The following is a 16743-nucleotide window of genomic DNA, read 5'->3' as shown; positions in this document are numbered from 1 at the left end:
ATCTTAAGCTTTTCCCGGGAAAGATTGTAACATACTGCTCGGCTTTCAATGTTGCAATGATACATGTCAGCCGTATAACTTAATGCACGTAGTCCAAGTTCAATGACCCAAACATGTCTTGATATATTGCAAGTATCATCAAAATTCAAAAAATATACCGCGAAAACAGAGGGGAATAGATTCAACTCATACCAAACCAAAGCAAATAAAAGCAAAAGAAGAATATAACATACAGAATGAAAAGGTCGATGTCCACGCAAACAAGAACAGAAGCAAAGAAAAAGAAAAAGAGAGAGAGATACAATCGAGTCAAATCACCTCAAGCCACAACATATGACATGAAGAGAAGATCTGAAAAAGAAAAAAAAAAAGGAGATTATTTTTCAGAACACACGTTAACCCATCAATTGAGACAAGAATAAAATCCCATCAAATTTAATCACCCATCACCTCATCCTCATCCTCAGGTGCAGAATTTAATCCCTCGTCCTCATCTCCATCCCCACCCTCTCGATCAATATCTTCTTCAACAAGACCACGGGCCCGCAAATCCTCATCCTCATCTTCCTCCACAGTCTCAGGATGTTCCTCTTCCTCATCATTAACATGTTCCGCAGACTTACTCTCCTTAGCAGGAGTAGGAGGTGCAGCAGAAGCAGACTTAGCAGCAGATTTAGCAGCCTGCTTACCCTTACTCCTAGACGCCGCAGCTCTAGGCTTCCTCTCTTCAAGATAAGACAAGACCTCACGATAATTCTGACCAAGAACGGTCTTGTTCCGAAGTAGACGTTTCTTCAACGCGCCACGCTTCGCGCCAGATGCATCGATGACACGGGCGATGATGGCCAAGACGAGTTTCCCTGTTATCTCGCAGAGACGCTGTTCAGCGAAGATGCTAGAGCGAAGCCGTTCGTTGAGAACGGCTTCGTCTTCTTCATCGCTGGCTTCGTCTTCGTCTTCGGGTTCATCTTCTGAGGCTGGTTCATCGTCGTCTGCGGGTTCGTGGTCTAGACCTGATTTCTTGGCCCAGGTTCTTTCGGCGCTGTTGTGTATTTTGGAGAGGAGGGCTTGGGTTTCTGGGCCGATTTCGTGAATTAGGCTTTGGGTTTGGAAGAGGGTGTCTTCGTCGTTTGTGCTGCCTGTGCCTAGGTTGCGGAGAGTGCTGAAGAGGGTTTGGAGGTCGAGGTAGGTTGTTGTTGCTATTACGCGGAGGTTGTCGAGGCCTGCGCGGGAGTTCATGATGTTGACTAGGGTGTCGGCGAAGGTTTCGCGGCTTTTTGTAAGGGCTTCGAAGTAGGCAGTGGTGAAGGCTGCTTTTCCTTCATTTAGGGCTGTGGACAGTGCCTGCACCTTCCACATGAAATAGAATAGCAGTGTGCGGATACTGCTTGTCACTAGCTCTGTCTCTGTTATGGCGGTGTCTTCGTCGTCATCTTCCATGCGGAGGCCGCGCTCGGCGAGGCGGATGAGGGTGTTAAAGGGGGCTTCCGGGTGGTCCTTTTTGGATTTTGAGCGGGAGTTTGGCACGGTTTCCAGGATTGCGGTGCAGTCTGTGATACCGGCCAGGTGGGAGATGCGTGTAACGGTGTTGGTCAGGTCGGTGAGAGTAGGATCAGATATCGAGCCACCTTCTTGAACGTCCTTCTTCCGCGATAGAGCGCCTAGTGCCTCGACCATGTCATCCCACAACTCCTGGACCTTGCTCTCCAGCACCTCCTTCATCTCATCGGAGCTCTTTGCATGCAAGAAGGCAACACTAGCCTCAGCCAGAACGTCTTGGTCCGAATGGGTCAAGAATTGTTTGTTGATATCATTGAGCAGGGAGGAATAGGCGGTAGCATCCTTCTGGAGATCCTGGATTGTATCCAGGTCCACAAGGTGCTCCAGGCGCAGGACAGCAGAAGCTGATTCCGGCGCGGACCCAAACTTGTTCAGAAGACGTGGGATGATTTGTGCGAGATTGTGGGAGATCTCTTCTTGAAGCTCGGGGATCTTGGATGTCAGAGCCTTGACCTTGCGGCCACGCTTGTCGATGTCAGATTTGGCAACATCCAGAACCTTCAGCTTGACTGCAGCACAGAGAACCTCCAGAAGGATGGCTTCCTGTCCCTCTTCCAGTTTGTATAGGTTCTTCACAACGCCTGCGGTATCATCCTCAGACGGTTCGTCTGTGATCTGGGAGTGATCATAGAGCAGATACCCAGCCAGCGAGGGCCATTGACCAAGCTCTTCCATATGAGCGTAGACAGCTTCGGTAGCCAGAGCAAAGCGCGACTCCAAGGGCACTCCCAACAGTCTGTCACGAGGGGATGGGTCTGGTTGCTGTTCAGTTTGTTGCGCATCGTAAGACTGGAACAGGTCGGTAAGGCATTTGAACTTGATCCATGAACGCTTAGGCGACTCGTAGTCATCCTCATCGTCATCGGCTAGCAGTTCATTGAGCTCCTCTCCAACCTCCTCAGTAATCGATTCGAATGCATCCTCGACATTAGAAACAAAGAAGCGGCCTGCTGTTTTCCGGATACGGGGTTCCAGGTCGAACACCAGTCGGCCGATGGCATCAATGTCATCCGGTTCAAGGAGACCTCCTTCACGCAGGTGGATGAGCAGCTCAACGGCAGCGACACGCACAGAAACATCAGCATCTTGGACGGCAATCTCCACAATGCGTTGACGGAAGCGCTCAGTGAATGAGTGCAAACCAGCAATGTTGTCTCGGTTCTCATATAGAGAAATCAGCTCAGAGAGAACAACAAGTCTGGTCTGAGGTACAATGTCGGCAAGCGTCCATCCCAGGTATCGTAGATACTGGCCTTCGAAGAAAACCTCCCGGTATGCGCGAATCCATCCGCCTAGGGCTGTCAGACATTCGGCTCGGATCTGACCATCAATGTCTCGGTAGCGGTGTACAAAGATAGTATCAAACCAATCCTGCAGGAATTCGTCTAGTCGCTCGACCTTCTGTTCGCCCTCTGTGACAGCTGTTTGGATCGCCTCCACGCGGCCCTTGTTGACGTTCTTCTTCTTCTTTTCACTCTCAAGTTGTTTGCGAGAGGTTGTCACGCTGGTTGTGACCTCGCGGGCAATATCACACAAGGCGTTCATGATTCCGAGGGAGATCATAGTAGCTGTGTGTCTGAAAGGTCTGCATTCTGAGGTCGACATGGTAGAGACCCAGATTTGGATGTTTTCGAGCACAGCATCGTCGGTGTACAAGACTGTAGAGGCGTGGAAGGTTTTGATCAATGCAACAACGAAATCCTCGAGGAGGGGCTGGAAAGCACGGAACTTTTTTGACTTGGAGATGAGAGGATATTCGGTGATACCCTCTGCTTGGTAAAGGGCCTGGAGATCTGTAATTCGATCGGGGGCATTATCGACATCAGCCACTTCATCATTGTCCACCTCGAGGTCAGTTCCGGCGCATCGGAGGATGAAGTTGACCAGGTCTCGCATAGCCAGGCCATTATTACGTTGGTATTGTGACAGCCACTGAGCGGCGACTGTGTCAGGGTTGTTGCTCTTTCCAAAAACCTCCGCTAGTATAGTGTTAGCCGTGCGTCGATTGTGCTTGCAGGGTCCACTTACCAAACAGTCCACGTTCGCCGGCCGCAAGACTAGGTCGAACCTTGGGTTTCCGACGACGTGCAGTCGGAAGTCGGCCATTGGCAGCAGGACGAAAAGCGAGTCTACCTAATCCATTACCGGCGACCTTTGGCTTCTTCGATGCATGCGACTTCGACTTCGATTTTGATGACTTTTTAGCGCCCGTACGACGTCCGGCACGTCGCTTCTCTCTCAACTCCTCCTCGTCCGCTTCATCGTCACCGGTATCGCTCTCAGACTCAGACGCGTCTTCTTCGTCGTCATCTTCGTCGCCGCGTGCCTCACCTCGCTTGCGTTTCCCCCCAGCTATTTCTTCAGAGTGTTGGCTTTGCGAAAACACCTCCGGTCGTCGCGTCATCCGACCAGATTTGCGTCGGTCTTCGGCGGGGGTGGACTGGCCGGGGCTTGATAGAGGTGGGTTGTCGATATCCATGGTGATGGATTAATGTGAGATATAAATGTGCAGTACTGAAGAAAGGCGCGTTGGTCAATTGCCTCGAATGGAGGCGGTGGATCTGGTAGTGAGTGTAATGGGACGCGCTCCGTGCAACGCGCGGTGGTACCGAGCAACCGAAACAGGCGGGCGTAATAAGTTCAAATTGACAGTGTGGTGTAACTGCGACAGGCGCACCGCTGGCCAAAGTTGAACGGAGCTCAATCAAAGCACTCGGAAATGTCCAGTGACAGAGTGGGGGAAGATTGAAAGGAGACGCGACTCGTGCCTTGACGCCTGATTGACAGCCTGATTTATGGGGCCGAAATTGGTGCCTTATTGTTGGTGCCTTGTATATTAGGTGTCCGTTGAGACCTCGCCTGATGCTATTTCCGTGAGAGCAAGACTAACTTACGTGCTTCATGCATACATGTAGCAGCAGCCTTGGAAGCCTTGTTGTGACTATCATTACCAAGCACATCTTCTTTACCGCGCTACTTTGGTCGTTAAATAATTGAGGACTGTGTTTCCTTGAGCCCAGAACTATCTATCTTCCCAATGAATAGACACCTTGATACTGTAGATGTGTAATATCTTTGTCGAATTTAGCATCTAGGAGCCTCAGGGTCTTGAATCAGATAGAACCTCTAGCACAGTAAGAGCTCTCTATATGCACAGGACAACTCATAGTCCAGCGGGGGATACTCCGCCTATACCGGAAAAGAGAAGTCCCATCGCACATGCATGAACATTACGTATCTTGCGGCTGCATAGACCTGCGTCACCGTACATCTCAGGTTACTAACTTATACGTTGTGACCTTGACCCTTTAGATGTTAATGGCGTGCTGAGTCCAGAGTCATGTGGTCAGTCTATTCTGACTTTATAGTCTCTGGTCCCGTGGCTTGACTTTTGGCCCTTCCCCCCTGTCCTCTGTATCCCTGTATCCCCTGGAGCCTAGACTATTATTACCTACAAATGCAGATCAAATGACATACAAAGCTGCGCCAAGAAGTAACCCGCCGGACCGAGTGGAAATGCGGGGATACTCTTTGTCATAGAAATATCTACAGCCTCTCATTCTGGCTTGTGTCTATGCGAGTACCAATGATCCTCGATTATCCACCGTCTAATTCTTCAGTATTGGGCCCAAGAAAGATGCAGTTGGTCACAGGCCCCCCGCTTGAAGCGGTGACTAAGATGTCACCATCACTGCCGCTAAGTACCCGTGCAGATTCCGGGGTAAATCTGTTTTCACAACAACCATCGGCACTGCCACTCATAACATTCCTCTTGATTCCTCTTTAATACCGTGTCCCCTTTTATACCAATTCTACAGAGTACAAAATCCCTCATGCCTGGCCGTCTAGCTCAACCAACCACCATGCGACAACCAGCAGCTCCCATTCCCTCGCCCTTCCAATCCTCCATTGCGAAACCAGGCCAAGGGAAAGTCGTCCTCTCCCTCCTCCCACCAGCAAACCCGACCCTCACGACCCTCACATACAAATACCCATTGAAGCTCGTCCCCCGAACTGGCGGCTTCGTCCCAAGCCCCGAATCCTCCGCCCTCTCCGACTCATGTCCCTCACACCCAGTACATCTCTACCTCCTCACCTACGGCGGCGGCCTGCTGCCGGGTGACCACATCGAAGTCTCCATCACCCTAGAAGCCAAGACCCGCATGGTAGTCACAACCCCGCAGGGCAGCACGAAGATCTTCAAAACAGACCCAAACAACAGCGCAAATAGCCCCAATGTCATCAAGGGCCACCGCAAGCAAATGCCCGCAAACCCCAGTATCTCCGACATGAGCCAGCAAACCCTCGACGTGCACATCGGCCGCCAAGCCGCCCTCTGCTACCTCCCCGACCCCTCAGTCCCCTTCCAAAACAGCCGCTACGCCCAAATCCAAACCTTCACCGTCGACGCCACGGCAAAAGGCGACCAGCGGAGTAGTCTGTGTGTCCTAGACTGGGTAACGCAAGGCCGGACATCCCGCGGCGAAAACTGGAACTTCCGCTTCTGGCGCGGCCGCAATGAAGTCTGGGCTGCAGATGAGAAAACGGGCAAGAGCAGGCTCTTACTCCGTGACTCGGTTATTCTCGACGATGAATCCGAGGACACCAGCGACGAGGAGGACGAGTATTCGGAAGATGAAGTCGAGCGTACGGATGTCAATATCCATAACGGACTTGATAATCATTCGAACTCCAACTCCAATTCCAATTCTAACTCCATCACCTCCAGTCGTCCTCGGCCGCCACAGAATGGCTTAACGCCCATGAACATCATCCAAGAACGGACTCGGCCTCATGGCGTCGTGGGCACGTTAATCCTCTCCGGTCCTGTCTTTGAAGCGTTGGGCTCGTATCTCATGCACGAATTCCAGACGCAACCGCGCATTGGTAGTCGCAATTGGTCTGATCATGGATCAGCTGCTGTACCTGAACCGTCCGTTAGTCATCATGGTGATGTGACGTGGACGGCGGCGCGGGTGCGGGCTGGGTTTGTGCTTGTTAAGTTTGGAGCTAAGGACTTTGAGACAGCTAAGCATTGGCTTGGGGGGTTGATTCGGGAGGAGGGAAGTGTGACTCGAGAATTTGGTGAGGAGGCGCTGTTTTGTCTGTGATTGTCCCTTGTTGGTTGATCTCTCTTGATGGTGTCTTGGATTCTCTCCGCTGGTCGAGGGAATCAACCATTCATCCACGCACGCAAACGATCTGTCTTACGGCCTTGGTTATTGCTTTTTCCTCCTGTTTTCATTCTGAGATCGTCCGAGTCGATTCTCATTCTGTTACATGCTTGTGATTTGATCTCATTTACTGGAAGCATTTTGGCGTCGTTGCCTGCTTGTCGGCTATCAGGGCGTTGGGGCTTTCACCTCAACCTGAGTTAAGGATTTGATTTGCATTATTGTCTGCAGAGCATTTGGTGCCGCAGAAACCAAAAATAAGATTGCAGCGATATATCACTTTCAGTTGATCTTCATTTTGATCTTCATTTTGATCTTCATTTTGATATCATTTCTTCGGCTATCAAGGCAATAGCCGTTAGTGTCAGTATCCTGATCTCCCATGATAATAGAATAGAATAAAATGCCAGATATATAGCAAAGAAAGGAATATCTATCAAATAGCACAACATAACAGTATCAAGGTATCAGGTATCATAAATCAGCAAAAGTCAACGCCCCCGATCCATAACATAAAAAATCATAACCATAGTAGTTTGATCTATAATCAAAGATCAAGGCCACCAATCAAAAATTCTCGTATTCCACTCCCCCTTAGTAGCCCCAACAAGATCATCAACGTTAAGAACATCAACACCCTCCAACGCCAAAACCCTCCAAATATGATTCCTCAAACTCCGCGGCCAACTCGGCAACGCCCAATACCGAACCTTCAACCCATGCGCATGCGCAATCCGCACCTGGCGGCGGATTAGCTCCATTTGCTTCTGTGTGAAGTGGAACGGCCAAGGAAAGCCGATTGCGGCGCGGAAGGAGATGGAGGCGTAGAAGCTATTCGTGGCGTTGAAGGTGGTTGCTGTTATTTTGTAGGGCATGCCGCTTTGGCCTTGGCCTAGGTCGTTCGTGTGTTTGTTGAGGGGGTTTGATTCTGGTTCTGGTTCTGAATCTGAATCTTCGGGGAAGTCTACAAGTTTGTTGAGCGGCGCGTCGAAGAATATATCCCTGTAAGAGGAGTCTGCATCGATAAGGTTGAATGGTGCATTCCCCGTTCCGACAACGGTAATAGGTCCAGATACGATCTCCTCGCCATTGAAATGAGTAAGATAACCACGCTCACGCAGTGGAGCAAGCTGCTCCACGACAGCGTGATACGTCGCCGCACCGGCAGTTTTGAAATCAATCAAGAAAATAAGCGATTGATCCGGGTCCGTGTCGAAGACGCCGTGGGCCGGGGTATCGAGTGACGGTTGAAACTCCGTGATAGGGTTCTGGCGCTCGAGAATTGAAATGAGTGGGTTGACGTACATTGACTGCAGGGTGCGTTCGCGCGTCAGGCTTGAAGTCGTATGTCCGACGTAGAGCTCGTCATCGAAGAGCCAGACGTCGGCCTCGACGCCGATACAGCCCGCTTGTAGGGCGGAGTATAGTGGGACGCGGCGCCAGTAGTCGTTATGGGAATGGCAGGCTACTGGGATGATATCACGGGAGACATCGGTTGGCCAGTGGGTTGTGTCTTGGATGCTGGTGTCATTGGTGCTTGAGAGCCAGTTTTTGGCTGCGCGGTCGTATTCATCTGGGAAGAATGAGAGGACGATGCCGCAGGCTATCGAGACGAATTGAATTATGCCTCTGTGGTTCAGTTATAGTTAGTGAGTTGTTCTATCTGGGCTTGTAGATTGACAGCTTCGAAGCGGTCAGGATTAGGTTGACTCACAGCATGACGAGGATCCCGACTATGGTGCGCAGTAGACCGCGCAGGAATCTTGAGCGACCAGATCGCTTCTTGTGGGTTGGCTCTTCGGAGAGGGCGTCTTCGTTCGGAGATGAAGTCCAAGCTGAGTCTGTCGATACTCGACGCCATGGAGGGGCTGGGCGCCCCACATCGTCGCGAACAGGCTGGACGTGCACATTGACTTTGTTTGTATCTTCTGGCTCTGGGTTGATTGAGTCTGTGTAGGGTTCAAAGCGAGCGTCCAGAGAGGCGGAGCTATTCTGCGGGGAAGGCCGGAAGCTCATAGTGAGTCTTGTAGAGAGAAAAGACTATAGAGAGAGAGAGAGAGAAACGACAGACAAAGCATCGAGACTAAAACCCTCACATATAACTTACTATCAAAAAAGTCCCACTCAAAAAGGTGAAAAAAGAGAAATCAGCCAAGATCTCGCAGGGCTGAGAACATGTTGCGGAGGCGCCGGAAGTGATTGGCCACCACTGCCGACCAGGAAGACCAGGAACACTTGGATGTCTACTCTGTACGTATACACATGCTATGATGCTGGGCTGGGATAGGATAAAGAAAAAGCATATTTCCTGGTGATATCTATATACAAGTACACAATGCAATGCTCCGAAACACCCACGAGGTACACTTTTAGGGAAAGATCTACTCCTGCAACGACTTCACGTAAGTCACAGCACGAGCCTTGACCTCCTCAACCATCTTCTCATCACCATTATCAGCAGCCAACTTCTCCTCAAAGGCAAGCCACTTCTTAAAGAGGAAGCGGGCCTGCTTAGGCTTGAGCTTCTTGCTAGCGTCAATGCTAACACCCTTCTTACCGCTCTGCAAGCCAAGAACCCGCTCGAACAGACGGCGCACCTGCTCCGCATCGCCGACCTTGATTTCAAGGTCCAGCAGCACGTTCCACAGGTCAATGCGCTTGGGGAACGAGGACAGCAGGCCTTCGAAGACGGTTCGGCCGCGCTCCACGTCGCCGTTCTCCGAGCGGAACTCGAGCTGGCCGAACTTGGATGTTGTCTCGATGTGCGTGTGGGCCGGGAGGGACTGCAGGGCACGCGGGAGGAGAGCTCGGGCGCGGTCGGGGGAGTTCATCGTGTCGAAGAGGAAGCTGGCGTAGTTGTAGAAGAACTTGGGGGATTGGGAGGAGATCTTCTTCTTGAGAGCCTCGTAGAAAAGGTCACTTGCTTTCTGTAAGGTAGTTAGTATATCAGTTGATGTTGATGAGGGGTGAACACATACCTGGTTCTTGCCGGATTGAATGTAGATACTGATCATGCGCTCGTAAATCTCCTGGGGCTCGTTGTACTGGCAAGCACGCTTGAACACCTCTTCGAGACTGTCGTCATCACCGTAGGTGTTCTCCATGTTCAGGAGCGCAACCCAGATATTGAGCTTCTCGGCATCCTGGCCCATGGTGATGGTGCGCAGGGCACGCTCGGCAACGGAGCGGGCCTTCTCGACCTCGCCCAACTCCAGCTGGAAGGCCATGTACTGCAGCCACAGCAGGGAGGAGTCCGGCTCACCCAGGAGAAGACGCTCGAAGTCAGCGACTGACTGCGGGCCGTTGGCGTCTAGGTCGCCGGTGCGGTCGACCTGGATCTCGGCCTTGCGGTTCTTCTTCTTCTTCTTTTTGGAGTCCTCGTCATCGCTGTCTGAGGGAGCGGCAGCATCGTCCTTCTGGACATTGCCGCTCCAGTCGAAGCCGCCCGCGCCGAGGCCGCCAGTCTTGGAGGGCTTGGCGTCTTGCATCGGCACATCCTCGTCGGATTCTTCTTCCTCTGCCTCACTGTCGTCTTCAACATCGACGCCTCCCATGGACTCGTCGTCATCGTCCTCGTCTTCGCTGTCATCCTCGCCCAGCTCGACACCACCAAGACCATCAACGCTCATTTCGTCCTCATCGTCGCTCTCCTCCTCCTCTTCATCTTGGAAGTGGGAAGCCTTCAGCGAGAAGGAGATCTTCTTGGCGGCGTGGTCAATCTTGATGATCTTGGCCTTGACAACATCGCCCTCATCGTACAGGGTGCGGGCATCCTCGACACGCTTGTCAGCCATCTCACTGCGGTGGCAGAGACCGCTAATGTTGGCAGAGCCGTCAACGACGATGAAAGCACCGAACTCCTCAACCTTGCGGACCTTGCCGGTAACAATCTGGCCAGTCTTGAGGTCCTTGAGGGTGATGGGAGCCTTGAAGTTGGGGTCTAGAACAGACTCCTTCAAACTCATCTGCAACTTGCCTTGATCGGCATCAACGAAGGTGACTTTACCCTTGACCAGCTGGTCGGGTTGGAAGGAGTCCTTCCATTCCTTCAGGTAGGAGTCGGAAAGATCGGACACGCGCACGTAAGCGGTGACGTCGTGGCTAAGAGCGACAAACAAACCGGAGTCAGTGACACGTTTGACGAAGCCCCGGATGACATCGTTGGGCTTGACATCCTTGAGAGAAGAGATCTCGCGGTCCTGGACGGGCAGCGAGGAGCTGAGAACCTTGGAAGGACGCAGCGACAGAGAAATTTTCTTGGCAGACTTGTCAACGGCTATGACACAGGCACGCAGAACCTCGTTCTTATTGTGCACGGTAGGGTTGGCCTTGGAATAGTCATCAGCGAGATCAACCAAGTTGACCGCGCCGACGAGGGCCTCGCCGAGCTGCATGATTACCTGGCTCTCGGTGACCTTGGTAACACGCCCGGGAAGGATCATGCCAACAGAGATATCACCAAAGGCGAGCTTGTCGTAGCCCTGCTTGGCAGTGAGGTTGAGGTGACCCTTCTCGGCATCGACAGCAGTGACCTGTACCTTGAGAGCAGAGCCAATGGGGAAGTTCTTCTCAACATCGGTCAATAGAGACAGGTCATCAGAGGCATCCATGAAGCGCAGGCGACCGCGGACGTTGGGGGACAGGTTGACCCAGAGACAGTCATCGGCAACGTTGTTGACAAAGCCCATCCAGGACGATCCTACCTGAACCTGCTCCATGTTCAGAGGGGCAGGGTTGGAAGCTTTCAAGTAGCTAGGCTTGAGAGAGAGCTCGAACACAGGGTACTTGCCGGAGCGGTGGCTGATGGGAAGGAACTTGTGGTTGCGAGCATCGTGAACACCAAGGATCCGGGCGGAAAGGGTCTGCTTGGCCTTGAAGAATCGCAAGGGCTGCTTGCGGTCCTTGATGTCTTTCCAGTCGTCGAAGATCTCGGAGACATCGATACGACCCTGGAGGTTATCCGCCAGCTGGACGTTGATCTGAGTGGCCTTGATGGAGACAACCTTACAATCGACGATTCTGCCGAAAGTGAAGTCGGACATGGTCTTAATGCTGCTGTCGATGGGGTTGGCAACGGTGTCGTCGGTCTGCTGCTTAGGTGCCTTCTTGGAGGCGACAGGCGCAGCATCCACGGGCTTCATGCTCAAAATGAAGCGCTTAAAGTCCATATCCACAGATTGAACATTGAGGGTAAGAGTCTGCGCCTTCGACAGGCCGTAACGAGGCTGCTCGAGGTTGGCGTCGTCGATAAGACGTCTGGGGAGCAAGCCGGTAAGACCACCAAGGAACTCTACAAAGACACCATCGGGAGTGATGTTGCGGACGAAACCGGTGACGGTGGAACCCTCTTGCACCTGCTCAAAGCTGCTGGGCATAGACTTGGACTTGGCGGCCTTCTTCATGCTGCCTCTGCTAGAAACCTTGATGAGACGGTGGGCGCGCTGGATATCGAGAACCAAGAGATCGTTCAGCTTCTGGCCGACACGGAGTTTGGACATCATCGAGCTTTGCTTGGAGGGGGGTCCGTCAATGATGTGCTGGGAGTCGATACGAGCAATGAGACCAGACTCGTCGAGCTTGAGGAGAACATCCTCGTTGGACTTCTCGAAGACGGTTCCGCTAACAAGATGACCGGGGTGAAGAGTCTCAAAGGCCTTGCGGTACTGCTCAGTGAATGTAGAAGGATCCTTGCAAGAAACGGTGAGTCTGCCGAGGGCGGCGTCCACACTCAAAGCGTGGACATTGAGGACCTGTCCCTGTCTAAAGTGCTGGGCAGGGTCCTTGATGTAGGCCTCACTCATCTCGGAAACCGGAAGGAAAGCACGGACGTCACCGTAGAATTGGACAACAGCGCCGTGGGTCTGCAGGCTGACAATGGTACCAGGGGACTGAGACCCAGGAGTGATGTCCTTATAGTCCTTCCAGATGGCAGACTCGCTGTTGAGCAAACTCTTCTTCAGGGTCAAGCGGATCTGGCGCTTTTCGACATTGACGGAGAGAATCCTCAGCGAAAGCTTCTGGCCCTCACGGAACTTCTTCTCAGGGAACTGAAGCTGGGTGTCGGCGAAGTGCATGGATGGAACAAGACCAGTGATTCCATCGGCCAGGTTAATGATTAATCCGTCCATGCCATTGGCACCGATCAAGAGCTTCTCGACCTTTCCTTTGACGATGGCACCAACGGTGACATCCTCAACGCGGAGGAAAGGCTGCTCAAGAACAGACTTCTCGAATGAGAGCAGGTAGAGGTTATCGACGGCGTTGTAACCGACAACTCTGGCCTCGTGGACAGCGTCGAGCTTGAAAGCACCAGATGTTTCCTCAATGATCTCGACCTTGCCGTCGGAGAGCCTTGACATGTGGACGAAACCAATGTGCTTCGTCTCTCCAATCTGAGCATACACACCCATACCGGGGTCAACCCTCACGATCTTCGCTTCGGGAATGATGGCGGAGATAGCAGGGGCCTCATCGGAGGAACGGGGACCACGGGGATCAGAAGAAAGCTTGAGGACGTGGTCGAGCATCGAGAAGCCAACCTTGAAGGGCTCGGCAGACGGGAAAGTAGAAACAATGCGACCCTTGATCTTGGCACCCATCTTGAACTTGTTCTCCAGGTCAATCTTGCCGTTGTTGGCACCAGACTGAACCAGATCGACGGTTGCGTCGAGCATTCCCATGATCTTTCCGATCATGCCGCTTGATGTGACTTCGGTAAGGAGGATTTCTGCGGCGGCACCGGGGAGGAAGGTGTTGATTGTGGGAGCGGAGCTGAGGTAGTTCGATTTCTTGATCGAGGCGGACGTTTGGAAGTTGGTGGACAGCTTGATAACATTGCCGCTGGGGTTCTGACCAGTGATCATACAGAGGAAAACAGATCCTTCCTTGAGATTCGAGTAGTCCACATGAGGATCAATCTCCTTGGACGACATGAATCCCTTCACGTCTGAGCCCTCAATACCAAGGTCCATAACCACACCGTGATCCTCCACGCTAACAACGGATGCCTGAACAGCCGAGTTCACGACGAGATCGGATTTTGTGAGGCCGGTGTTGGTCTGTCTAGGATCGATTGACAGCTCAATGTGCTTCTTGCTCCGGGCCTTGGGATCAGCGGGGTTGCCACCGGTGGAGACAACGAATGTTCGCAGATATTGACCCAGATAGAAGTGCTCCTTCAAATCGAAAGACTCGTCATCCGAGCTGTCCTCGTCGTCATCCTCTCCTTCATCATTCAACATCTTCTCAATCTTATCCTCGAGTCCCTTAGACACGGCTGTCAGAGGGACGTATCCGGTAAGGTTATTGGGCAGCGAAAGGCCGATGTCGTGGGCGTTGATGCTTGAAACTTGACCGAGAATCATGGTTCCAGGAACAAGGCGCTGCAACTGTTAGATTCAATGCGACGTAAAAGATTTTCCAGCACGTACCTTGAAGCTGAGACCCTCAATGCGAACTTCTTGCTTTTCAGTCGAATCCTTGTCTGTAGGCTTCTTGCCCTTTGTCTTCTTCTTCCGTGACTTCTTAGAGGTTGTGGTTGTCTCCTCATCCTCCATTTCAACGTCATTGTCGCTCTCATCTTCGAAGGTGGTGGAGGGCTTCTTCGAAGGCTTCTGGGATCCTTTCTGCTCGAACAGAACATCCTTGTTGGCCTGTATCTGGATTTGCTTGCGCTCCAATGGGGTCAGGACGCTTGCACCACCACGAGGGAACGAAGGCTCGTCGTCGCGCAACACGGAAAGCTCTGAAGCTTTCGCGGCGGTGGAGGCGGCATCGTTTTCCTTCTTATGCTCTTTTTTGTTCTCCTCCGCTCCAACCTTAGCACGTTTTTGGGGCTGGCGAGCAGCTGTTTCCTCAGGGGCATTCCCCTTGCGCTTAATTGGCGCCATAATTGAACAGGCAAAACCGAATCGTGCTCTGTTGCAGATTGCGGTTTGATCCTCAAGAAAAAGATAAAAAAATTCCGAGTCGCGGCAGAACCTTTTGGGCGGTGTAGGTTGGGAGAGCGATCGTGAGTCAGCAATTTGATGCCTGAATATTATGGCGAACATTAACGTGCCGGAGCGTGCCCTAACCTGAAATAAGTTAACCTCTTGACTCCAAACTTTGGGAGAGGCGTCACTATCCCAACCTATATTGCTCTTTGTGCTCTGGTCCACTATTAGTTTCCATTACAGCCACTGTTTAGCTAGCAGAGACTTTTAAGCAATTGTCTCTTTATCATATCGAGCAAAAAGCCAAGTGGTCCCCACCTTAGGCCGTACGGGAAGCAACTAGGTCTACATGCCTTCAGGACCAGAGAGCAGTTCTTGTTCAGCAAAATAATGTAGATTTTTTACTTATGATAGATACCTGTTTTATGTACGTAACGCTTCCTGACGAGCAAAAAGTGATCAACGGTGCCTATCCCTTGCCAAAATTGTTTATAATGCGGCGGGTCCACCATGCCATTGTCCCTCAAATATGCTGCACAAATATACAAACTTTGAATGAGATGGAGACAACGGCGTAAAATTGTCGTTTTCGTATCTGAAGCCGATTCGTAATAATCAAGAGCTCAGATTACATTACATTTATTCTTTTCTCATAAAGGTCCCCGTAAAGCGTAAAAATGTTGTACCGGGCCTCCGAGTAGACCATCCGTTCCATTTGATCGGTAAATTTCAATAGCTCCTGACCTGGGAAGATATTGCTGACATTTACGGGTTATTCGGGAGCACGGCAAGGTGTCCATGACTGAACATCCCGTTTTCCAGGCAAAGACAGACGAAGCCAGGGAACTGGAAGATGCCACGGCACATGTTCCTTGCTTTTTCGATGAGGGTAAGCATCTCACCCCAGGCCGTATAGCGCGTGGATGCGAGTACAATTCCCTGCATTTCCCAAGTGTAGGCGAAGATAGTTCCCAGAAAGAGCCCGGGAATGAGAGGGTGCATGAGCAGGATAATCATCTCTTCTTCGGCAGTGAGTTGAGCTTCTTGCGGGGCGGTATGAGCGGGAAAAGCCTCGCCACAGAAGTCAGACTCGACTTGTGTGGGCTCGGTGGGTTCATGACTAGGATCGTTATCTGCATGGTAGAAGTGGTTAATAACACACAGGAGTTCTGCGTCATAGAATACAGACTGCTTGCCCGGTCGGGCGCGTGAGAGGACATGGTGAGTGAAGATGGTAAGTTGAAGATAAAGCGAAATCCCGTTACAACGATTATTTATATTGAGAAACCTTGGGATTTACGGGTACTGCACGCAGAACGTTCCTCGCAATTTGCTTAGACCTCTCTCAACCTCTGATATATAGATTAGTGTGGTCATAGCCTGTCGACGTAGGCTGGGAGAGAGAAGGAAAAGGATGCTGAATTCTTTATGGAAGGGAAAGAGACTAAATAGCCTCAGAAACCAAGGCAAGCAATGTAGTGTGGCGCTCATGGCAAACATGTCCTGACATGCGGTGACCCCATTGGAGACTCAAGTTGGGGAAGCTCTCAGGATTCTATATGCTCACGGAGCCGAGCATTAGGACCAGAATCTGGCCTTTTCCTTTCGTGGCAATGGAGAAATGCTGATTATTGATCTCAAGGAAGTTGAGTACCTTGATGAGCCTCAAGCTTGGGAACACAGTGTCGACTTGGGTAACGTGGGTCATCTAACGAGCTGTGGGAGAGACGTCAGAGACCCAAGTCTTCCTCCGTCACCTGTTGCATCCTGGGCGACTCAGTCTGGTAATAATTACGACAAAGAGCACAGTGGAAAGGGCCAGACCAAGGATCTCATACACGTAGATCTGAAACAGCCGACTTCTATCACGGTGGCTTTCAAGAAACTAAGACTGGCAAGAGAAATGGTCCAGGAGAGAGTGCTGATCAGTTAAAATTGAAGTCCAGTCTTGCTATTTGAGCGATGGTCTCTTTAATAAAGATATTGCATCAAGAAAATGTTCGATTCATTGCGTTGATAGGGCCCTAAGAGTCCATCGAACCGATAACATTTGACTAAACACACGGAAAATGCTC

The 16743-nt window shown here is 51.5% G+C and overlaps 5 protein-coding genes across 5 annotated transcripts; 1 reads left to right on the top strand and 4 right to left on the bottom strand.

The window, feature by feature from the left end:
• Positions 1 to 435: 435 nt before the first annotated feature.
• On the bottom strand, positions 436 to 4039 carry PENARI_c042G03035 (cohesin subunit IRR1; the record flags this gene model as incomplete). The annotated part of the gene is made up of 2 exons (XM_022637153.1): positions 436 to 3539; positions 3589 to 4039. The coding sequence occupies 2 exons, from the start codon at positions 4037 to 4039 to the stop codon at positions 436 to 438; spliced, it is 3555 nt and encodes a 1184-aa protein (XP_022482993.1).
• A 1354-nt stretch (positions 4040 to 5393) lies between these two features.
• PENARI_c042G03017 (urease accessory protein UreD) lies at positions 5394 to 6671 on the top strand (the record flags this gene model as incomplete). Its single annotated transcript, XM_022637152.1, has 1 exon — positions 5394 to 6671. One exon carries the CDS (start codon positions 5394 to 5396, stop codon positions 6669 to 6671), a length of 1278 nt encoding a protein of 425 aa, XP_022482967.1.
• A 617-nt stretch (positions 6672 to 7288) lies between these two features.
• PENARI_c042G06983 (uncharacterized protein) lies at positions 7289 to 8750 on the bottom strand (the record flags this gene model as incomplete). The annotated part of the gene is made up of 2 exons (XM_022637168.1): positions 7289 to 8363; positions 8449 to 8750. The coding sequence occupies 2 exons, from the start codon at positions 8748 to 8750 to the stop codon at positions 7289 to 7291; spliced, it is 1377 nt and encodes a 458-aa protein (XP_022482997.1).
• A 365-nt stretch (positions 8751 to 9115) lies between these two features.
• On the bottom strand, positions 9116 to 14623 carry PENARI_c042G01624 (putative rRNA biogenesis protein RRP5; the record flags this gene model as incomplete). Its single annotated transcript, XM_022637150.1, has 3 exons — positions 9116 to 9661; positions 9713 to 14116; positions 14165 to 14623. 3 exons carry the CDS (start codon positions 14621 to 14623, stop codon positions 9116 to 9118), a joined length of 5409 nt encoding a protein of 1802 aa, XP_022482981.1.
• An 810-nt stretch (positions 14624 to 15433) lies between these two features.
• On the bottom strand, positions 15434 to 15888 carry PENARI_c042G03745 (uncharacterized protein; the record flags this gene model as incomplete). The annotated part of the gene is made up of 2 exons (XM_022637155.1): positions 15434 to 15801; positions 15858 to 15888. The coding sequence occupies 2 exons, from the start codon at positions 15886 to 15888 to the stop codon at positions 15434 to 15436; spliced, it is 399 nt and encodes a 132-aa protein (XP_022482998.1).
• Between the last annotated feature and the right edge of the window lie 855 nt (positions 15889 to 16743).

The sequence above is a fragment of the Penicillium arizonense genome, assembly GCF_001773325.1.
Source record: "Penicillium arizonense strain CBS 141311 chromosome Unknown PENARI_contig042, whole genome shotgun sequence".
NCBI lineage: Eukaryota > Fungi > Ascomycota > Eurotiomycetes > Eurotiales > Aspergillaceae > Penicillium > Penicillium arizonense.
This window is presented reverse-complemented; position numbering and strand designations above follow the sequence as displayed.